This window comes from Mus caroli, chromosome 15 (genome assembly GCF_900094665.2).
Source record: "Mus caroli chromosome 15, CAROLI_EIJ_v1.1, whole genome shotgun sequence".
Lineage (NCBI taxonomy): Eukaryota > Metazoa > Chordata > Mammalia > Rodentia > Muridae > Mus > Mus caroli.
The window spans coordinates 21,386,014-21,395,432 of NC_034584.1; the positions used below are offsets into that span (position 1 = coordinate 21,386,014).

General features: G+C 40.6%; 1 protein-coding gene across 5 annotated transcripts in view; it reads left to right on the forward strand.

The window, feature by feature from the left end:
- Positions 1-8,900, forward strand: part of Retreg1 (reticulophagy regulator 1) — a 130,223-nt gene extending 121,323 nt beyond the window's left edge. For all 5 annotated transcript variants that reach the window (XM_021183635.2, XM_021183637.2, XM_021183636.2 and 2 more), the window contains 5 exons: positions 1,899-1,983; positions 3,693-3,830; positions 5,071-5,135; positions 5,368-5,494; positions 6,781-8,900. In XM_021183635.2, coding sequence (XP_021039294.1) covers positions 1,899-1,983; positions 3,693-3,830; positions 5,071-5,135; positions 5,368-5,494; positions 6,781-7,274 — 909 coding nt within the window. In that variant the 3' untranslated portion in view covers positions 7,275-8,900. The remainder of the gene's footprint in view (positions 1-1,898; positions 1,984-3,692; positions 3,831-5,070; positions 5,136-5,367; positions 5,495-6,780) is intronic.
- The last annotated feature ends 519 nt before the right edge of the window (positions 8,901-9,419 follow it).

Here is a 9,419-nt window from a genome sequence, read left to right on the forward strand (position 1 = left end):
TGTGGCACTCACAGTGATCCCATCACTTGGGTAGGCAGGAGGATCATGAATTCTCATGAGCTTCAGCTACACAGCAAGACCCCCATCCTGGAATAACAACACAGAGAAACCAAACGAGCTTTGACAAAAACATTCACTGTGGTCAGGCAACTGGAATAAGTGTGATTTTTTTTGTTTATTTGGTTTTTTATTTTATTTTGTTTTGTGATTAAGATAAAAATCCCACTCAGGGAAGATTCTCAAGTGATGAGAGGGAATGCATGGAGAAATGCATACTTGAAGACTGTGATCAGGGCTTCACTTAAGTGAGGGACAGGGCCATCAACAGGCAACGATGGTTCTAGCACTGTTCACCAGTTGTTGGAAAGTAGAGTTAGAGATACTAGCATTAAGATCCCCTCCTTGTGTTATGAACAGGCAGTCTCATAACCTCACCCGTATTAATAGAACAGTGCCTGGATCATTTCGTATTGAACTGGCGATGCTGTATTTTAAAGGATTTCTTTAACCACAGTCAGTTTTAGAATTGATACTCAAGTGAGGCTCGACAGATTTTAGTGCTTATTTGACCAACACAACACGATCATATCTATAGTGTTGGAAGAGTCTCAACTCACAATGTCTGCCATGCATTACATTAATGTGCCTTATCCTCCTAACTAATGTCCAGTTAGTTAAAGGTCATGATGCTACAGAACATAGGAGATTACAAATCCCTTTGCGCAGCAGACTTCTGGGTGTACTCATGCCTATGTTGACTTATTTCTTCTTTCAAGTTCTGAGACATTTCTTCTGAAACTCCTAATCCTTTCAAGGCTCTTGGTTTTGTTCCACAAGTTCATCTGAACTCTATTAACCACATGGACTTAAATGCCAGTTAAGCTGAAGTTTAGAGCCCTTGTTCTTTTTCTTAAGCAGGTTTTGGCCAGAGATGCGTATCTCTTACTACTTTTGAGAGCCCCTTAGTGAATATGCTTGGCAGTTTAATTCAGCACTTCCATGTAAAACTAATGCATAGAAAATTAGACGCCTCATGAGCAGAGCTCAGGAAACAAGTGAAGAATGAAGAAGAAACCTCTCTAGACTGATGATTCCCATGTGACCTAGGACAGTTTGCTAAGACTGTTTTAAAATTTTCTTTCTTTTTTTTATTAGATATTTTTTATTTACATTTCAAATGCTATCCTGAAAGTTCCCTATACCCTCCCCCCGCCCTGCTCCTCTACCCACGCACTCCCACTTCTTGACCCTGGTGTTCCCCTGTACTGGGGCATATAAAGTTGGCAAGACCAAGGGACCTCTCTTCCCGATGGCCGACTAGGCCATCTTCTACATATGCAGCTAGAGACACGACCAAAGATTTTGCTCTTGCTCTGTAATTGACAGAGAGGAGAAAAACAGAATTCAGTGTAAAAGTCTCATTACATTTGGTTGAGTTTCGGGGTAACTCAGATGTGTGTGGGTACAGTTAGGGAGGATTATGATGTTTACAGATTTATGCCAAAGGTTTACCAGAAGGAGATTACATCAGACTCATACAGGCGCTCCTACTACAGGTGTGGCTCTGCCTGTGGATTTCCATGGGTTTACCGTAGTAGTTTGATTACTTATCAGGCTGAGTAAAAGTCGCTCCTAGGGACATGTTACTATTTGAGTCTCCTGCACCTGGCAGTAGTACATCAACAGGCCTGCGTAAGGGAACATGTCGTTCCTGAATTAGCTCCTCTGTGTGCAAATTGATAATTCTGAAGTGTTCTAATGCTTCCTTGGGGTTCCTAAGTATAAGCAGTGCTGCTGAAGAAACACGTGGCATACATAATACAGGACACACATCATGCCTGTTCTACGGTGCCTTACTGTTGTGGTTAACTGTCCCATGCTATTTCTGTTACTTCTAGTTTTGCCTCCTGGTCTGCAGTGTGTGCACATTTTTTACAATCTTGGGAAGTTACATTCCTGGGGTCATACTCAGCTACCTACTGTGTAAGTATAGTAAAAACGCTTGACTAATTTGTGTGGCCCGAATGGCTTCATTAGTGCTTATCAGATCTTCTGTTTAGTTGGAAGGGTAAAGGGAAGCTCTGAATGATCAAATAAGTCTCATGTCAATGACATTTCTCCTGTCCTCTAGAGACAGTTATATTTAAACATCTGGAAGCACAGATGCAAAATGCAGGATCATAAAAAAATAATGTTAAGTTCTACATTGAATATTTAACTAAGCACTATGCCCCACTCTCCACAAATACACTTACACTCTTGCCTTTGTGCATGTTTTGTGAAACCAAAGGTAAAAATCACAATGAGATATCACTGTATCTTTGCCAGAAAGGCCTAAATTAAGAATATCACATCAAACAGAGTACTGATATAGAGCAGCCCTCATTCTTGGTAGGGGTAGGTAGGTAGAATGGTGTCATCGGAAAACTGCACGGCTACTGTATAGCTGGCTGTCTCACAATTCAATATTTACCCAAGAGAAACAGTTGGATACATCTCTGCAAATAGTTATACACAAATGTTCATGGCAGGTTTGGTTTTAGTAGCACAAAGGGATACGATTCATATGAGTCTTACAGAGTCAGATAAACTGTGCTATATCCATATAATGGATTATTACCCAGCACTAAAAATTGATGCATGCGGTACTACAGATAAATTTCAAAGTAATTAGGCTGAATGGAAAAAGCCACAGCATGTACTATATAGTTCTATCTATATATAATTCCAGAATAGTCAAAAAGTAGATCAGTGGTTGTTGCCAAGGATGAGTTGGGTGGGGTCAGGGAGAGGCAAGAGGCAAAAAGGATTAATACCGACATGACACTCGCTTGCAGTAAACTGTTTACTGTTATGATTGTACCAAGAAATCTTGTTGATTACATGTCACAACTTATCAAATTGTAACATTATATGTAATTTGTTATATGTGAATTATAACTCTAAAAAGATCTTCACATTATATATTCTACTTTTCCTAAAATATACGAAGATCTGGCTGTTAGCTCTCAGCAGAGCGGTATCTCTGCTAACCCCCATTTCCATTTTTTACATTGGCTTTTGAGTTTCACATATACTCCACTGGGCTTTAAATATGACTAAAAGAGGACATTACCCATCAACAACCAAACATCGAACACTGAACGCACAGTACAGCCAGTGTGGCTCTCTTCCCTTCTTCTGTATTCCTAATGCACAGCACACCTGGCAAATGGTTGAAGCTCCATCCAGTCTTCCAAACAGAACTTACAGTCGTTACTGGATCCACATTATGTAGGAAATAAGTAAGAAAAGTGCTGGCAAAGGAGTTAGGAGCAAGGCATTCTCCATCTTGTTTGTGCTTAGCTCAACTGCATGGCCAGCTACAGCAACCCCACAAAACACCATCCCAGTATCACTGACGAGAAGCTAATAAGATGCAATCATGTTCTCATGATAAACAGCAATGTTAAACAAAAGTAAGATTTTAGCCGGGGACAGTGGTTATAAGTTTTTATGGTGTGTGTGTGTGTGGTAAAGTACGTTTTTACCACAGAGTAAGAATAAAAATTAGGAGTGTACTTGATGAAGGGGTTACCCTAACAGCAAAGCTGCTACTTTCCCCATAAATGAAACATTATCTTGTAAAATACTAAAATGTAAGCATTCAGAACAAACACTTTACCTGTATTCTTTTCTTCTTTATTTTTCAGTACTGTTTGCTTTTTTGTGTCCACTGTTTAAATGTAATGATATTGGACAAAAACTATACAGCAAAGTCAAGTCCATTCTATTAAAACTAGATTTTGGAATTGGAGAATATATTAACCAGAAGAAACGTGAGAGATCTGGTAGGTCTAGTTTGATTATTAGTTCTGTGTGTAGAAATTTTTTTCTACCCATGTAATCTGTGTAGTCTTGTCTTATTCTGGCTTATATTCTTTTCTCAAATGTACAGTTAAGTAGATTGACTTTTAAAATACACATTGTGCATGTTTCTAAATGGGACATGGCTATAATCACCCTGCCCTGGCAAGGAACAGAGGGAATGGAAAGATGGCAGTCCTGAACTCACTCCCAGAGAGGTGACCCGCACAAAAGCACATGAGACTGTGCCTGTAACCATGCATCCTGGAGGGGGGCAGGGCTCTTGAGCTCCCACTGCTCCCTGAAGAGTTACCAGGGGCTGCCGGGAGGAGAGTCACTTCCTTCAGTGCTGTAGCACTGACACGCTGCCCATGCTTCAGATAAGATGCCACCCATGGTCACCCAGTCAACCCCAGTTAAACTTGGGGGGCACACACAGTGAAGACGAGAGAGCAGGAGAGCTGCTGGAAAGAGCATCAGCAGGAGGACAGGGGCAACAGAGAGATGAAGGACCAATATTGATTACACACACACACACACACACACACACACACACACACACGAGACTGTCAAAGGGCAGAAATGTAAATAAGTCACAAAACACACAGATGGGCAGGGGAAGGAGAGAGGGCTTCAGCAACTCTGCTTTGTTATGCATGGTGTGCTTTATCTTATTTGGGTTGGGTTATTGAAAACTTCAGAAGTAAGGATAAGTGTGGGAGCCATGTAAGAGGAGACTGAAATAACAAGGGGAAGAAAAGGGGAGTTTTAGTGTGATTATAAGGAAACTAGTATATACAATAAATCACATATAAAATATGTATATATGAATATAATATACATATATGTACATACATATGTACATACATACATATGACTTTACAGTTTCTCAGGCTATAGAGTGCATCAGAATGACGAGTGACCTGGAGTGTACAGCACAGTACAGACTCTGACTCAGGAGGTCTAGGATAGCACAGTCTACACTGTTAAAGAGTTCCCAGGGCTGCTGCTCCTGCTGGGTCATGCTGTGAGAACACAGATGTTCACCATATCCCCTGGAAAGCAAACACTTGCAAATATGCATAGCTTCTTCAATACAGTTACAGGGAAGCACTGGAATGTATAGCTGGATGTGGGGAGAATATATTAAAATAAATGTACTATGTCTAAGCTTTGGAGGAAACTAAATGCCTTCTCGCCCCCGCCCCCCCTTTTCCTCAACAGAAGCAGATAAAGAAAAAAGTCACAAGGATGACAGTGAATTAGACTTTTCAGCTCTTTGTCCTAAGGTATTTTTGGTCAATTTGTTTCTGTGTGGTTTGGCTATTTATTTTCATAAAATAGATTGACTGTCCTAATAGACTTGTATATAACACAATTTATCTTCTGTTTTATGAGATGACTAATCTCAAAGGAAAATGATCACTGATTTTTTTTTTACTTTAACATTTAGGGGGTAATATGGATTTTTAAAAAGGTTTCTTCAGTTTAAAATGTGCTCCGTGATTTCTGTTCACACAGATCAGCCTCACAGTTGCTGCCAAAGAGTTGTCTGTGTCAGACACAGATGTGTCAGAAGTCTCTTGGACTGACAATGGGACCTTCAACCTTTCAGAGGGGTACACTCCACAGACAGACACTTCTGATGGTAAGCTCACACTTCTGGGCTCTCTTACTTTTCTTGGTACTGAATACAGGAAAGACTACTATTTGCACAGAGGACATAACTATAATTTAAAACGGAATGAAGTACAGGTACCTGGTATAGCCCACCTGAACCTTGAAAGAACTGTGCTAAGTGAAAAGCAGCTAGATGCAGAGGTCACTTATTCTCTAATTGTAGTTAAATGGACTCTCCAGAACAGCCAAGTCCATATAGAGGGAGGAACTACTGGGAGGGAATGCTGAGTGGTCACCAATTGATACAACTTTTTTTTTGGAGTGACTGACATATTGTGGGATATGGCGCCTGATGCCAAGCCTGATCACCTGAGTTTGATCCCGGGGATCCTGCCAGGTTCCTCTTTACTCACTGACCCCTTCCATAATCATATATATTTTCAAAGGGCAGGGTGGAGTGATTATGATAAACACTGTGTTAGTTATTTTACCCATCATTGTGGCAAATACCTGATAACAGCAACCTGGAAAAGGTTTGATTTAGGCTCACATCTTGGGGGCAAAGCCCATCAGGGTGGGAAAGCCTGATGGTGAGGGTTGCTCTAGCTGCAATAGCAAGAACACGAGGCAGATGCTTATGTTGCATCTGCTCAGCTTGCTTTCTCATTTTCTTTTCGTGTTCTTTTCTTTCTTTTCTTTTTTTTCCAGACAGGGTTTCTCTGTATTGCCCTAGCTGTCCTGGAACTCACTCTGTAGACCAGGCTGGCCTTGAACCCAGAAATCCGCCTGCCTCTGCCTCCCAAGTGCTGGGATTAAAGGTGTGCGCCATCACTGCCCAGCGCTTTCCCATTTTCTCGTCTTTTTATTCAGTTACCAATGTGCTGACCATATTCAGGGTGGATCCCCCCTCCTCAGCTAAACCTCCCTGGAAAGACCTTCACTGACATGCCAAGAGAAGTGTTTCCTATGTAATTTTAAGTTCAATCAAATTGACAGTGAAGAATATCAGAAACAGCAAAAACTTTAGTTAAACCCCATAGTTCATACTAGGCAAAGTTGAATATCCTTATATACACTATTTTATGCTTAATAGGAAAGCTAAAAACACAAGGAAAATATATATAGCATTTGTCTACTTGTGGAGAGATACTACCATAGATTCAGCAAGAGTCTATTATGTGGGATTCTAGTGGGGGTCTACAGTGATTCTCTTAGACCACTGCTCTGAGGGTTCTGGTCAAAGTCACTGTAGACAGCTCTTATTTCAGATGTGTTCTGGCACTTACTCACCAACCTCTGTTACGCATTTTATAGATCTTGACCGGCCCAGTGAGGAAGTTTTCTCCCGAGATCTTTCAGATTTTCCATCTCTGGAAAATGGGACGGGAACAAATGATGAAGATGAATTAAGCCTTGGCTTACCCACGGAGCTCAAGAGAAAGAAGCAGCAGTTGGACAGTGCTCACAGACCAAGCAAAGAACGGCAGTCGGCAGCTGGCCTCTCACTTCCTCTCAAGAGCGACCAAGCCCTTCACTTGATGAGCAACCTGGCTGGGGATGTCATCACAGCTGCCATGACGGCTGCCATCAAAGATCAGCTAGAAGGAGCCCGGCAGGCACTCACTCAGGTGGCGCCCACTGCGGGAGAGGACACAGACACTGAGGAGGGGGATGATTTTGAACTACTTGACCAGGCAGAGCTAGATCAAATTGAGAGTGAGCTGGGACTAACACAAGACCAAGGGGCAGAAGCCCAGCAAAGTAAGAAATCCTCAGGCTTCCTCTCCAATCTGCTTGGAGGCCATTAACCGGGAATCACCTGGCAGCGAGCGAAGCACAGATAAACCACCCAAAAAGTTCCAACAAGCAGGGGGAAAAAATGGAAAAAAAAATGGAATTGTAAGCTTTAATTACTTTAGATTTTTTTGTTTTGTTTTCTTTTCCCTTCTATAGTGAGTTGGATGTGTATCAGTTGATAATGATAGACTGACATTTCTGATAGTTATTTTTCTGTAATAAGCATGGAAATGAACTTTATAGTTACATATATACATACTGTGGTGTCCTAAGTGCTTAGGGGCTGTTTGTAAAGTGAAGAGAGAAAAAAAAAAACAACAACACACCAACCCCCTATCAAACTATTAAGGTCTTTCTATAAGTATTCTTTTTCTTTATAACTCCCAAGCATGCAGAGATTTATCATAACTTGCTGGAAAGTGACAGCTGTGAGCACATGCTGCAGCAGCTCCTTCGTTACTCATCTCGGAAGCAGTCCATCAAATTCTGACAGATGTTAATGCCAAAAGGAGAACGTATCCAAATGTTTGTAGTTGAAGGGCTATGGACGTGCTGTCAAAATTAATTTTCTAGGAAAACCTTTAAAATTAAGTACTACCTATAGGCTGAAATATTTCCATGTTACTTCTACAGTTTTAGACATAGGCTTACTTGTCAAGTGGCATGCTCCACTGACTGCCACATCTAGTCTTGAAAAGAGGTGGTACTGACCCACAGGAAGCAGGCAGTTACGTATCTCTTAGTGATGCTCTTGCAATGTTTGCAATGGTAAGTGCACACTATTTTGCACACTCAGATGTAAGCAAACCCCGATGTTTCTGTATTGTGTTATAGTCTCCTAGGATTGTAAAACTAGCTACTGGTATGGCCATGAGTGATGTGGTCATTGGTGATGAAAAACTACTTGTTTTTTTCAGTTTACAAATGCAGAACAGAGGAACTTGCTTGAACTTTAAAGTTTATATCTCTGCCACTGCAGTCTCAATATATAATCTGTTTCTTACTGGGAATCTAGACCATGCTTTTTCCTTTAAACTGTCTTTTCATCACCTTTACATAATCAAATTTGACTTACAGTGGAAACCAAGATAGTTGTTTTTGCGAAACAATCTTTTAGTAAGACTGAGGGACCATGTCAGCAACTATCTTAAATCTTCAGTTATAGCTGGCATTTCCACACAGACATGCAAGACCCTGACAAAGGAAGGGGTAATAATATAAGACTATAGAAATCTGTGTTTCAGTTTCATCTCTTTTATTTCTAAAGAATCATTACAGGTAACTTGATCTTTTAATGTACCATCTCCTATTTATTTATTGTTTTCTTTCTGAGGTATTAAAATATCTAGACTGAATTTTGCCAAATGTAAGAGGGAGAAAGTTCCTGAAGACTGACTACTTGCTTATTTTTGATTGACCTTCTATGCTTATGTCATTAGTGCCTCACAACGTGTTTGATGTCCTTTATTGATACAAAGTGAGCCCGTGCCTTCATTTTCTTGCCCATTTTGGTACCAATGTAAATTTGTGTTAGAAAATCTTGAAACTCTGTGAGTCTGGGAAGAATATATCTGAATCCTATTCAATACATTTGCTGGATGTGAAGAAAAATACAGCCACATATTTATAAAACAGTTGTTACCAGTATTCCTTTTTATGTGTATGCCTCTTCATTTAGAAAATATTCTACATTTTTAAAAAATGATCAGCAGTTTCTTTATTAAAGAAAAAAAATTATAATGATCAGTAATCAAAAATCATGTTTTAGATCACTTACAAGAAGATAAACTAGTGACAGGCCCGAAGTGGGATCCAGCTCAAGGGGAGGCTCCAAGGCCTGACACTATTACTGAGGCTATGACACACTCACAGAAAGGGACCTACCATGACTGCCCTCCAAAAGACCCAATGAGCAGCTCAAAGAGTCAGATGCAGATTTTTACTTCCAACCAATGAATGGGCAGAAGCTGCTGACCCATGTGTTTGAATTGGGGAAAACTAAAAGAAGCTGAGGCGACTTTGTAGGAGGACCAGCAGTCTCAATTAACCTGAGATCTCTGACACTGGGCCACTAACTAGGCAGCATACACCAGCTAATATGAGACCCCCAACACATATACAGCAGAGAACTGTCAGGTCTGGGTTCAGTCAGAGAT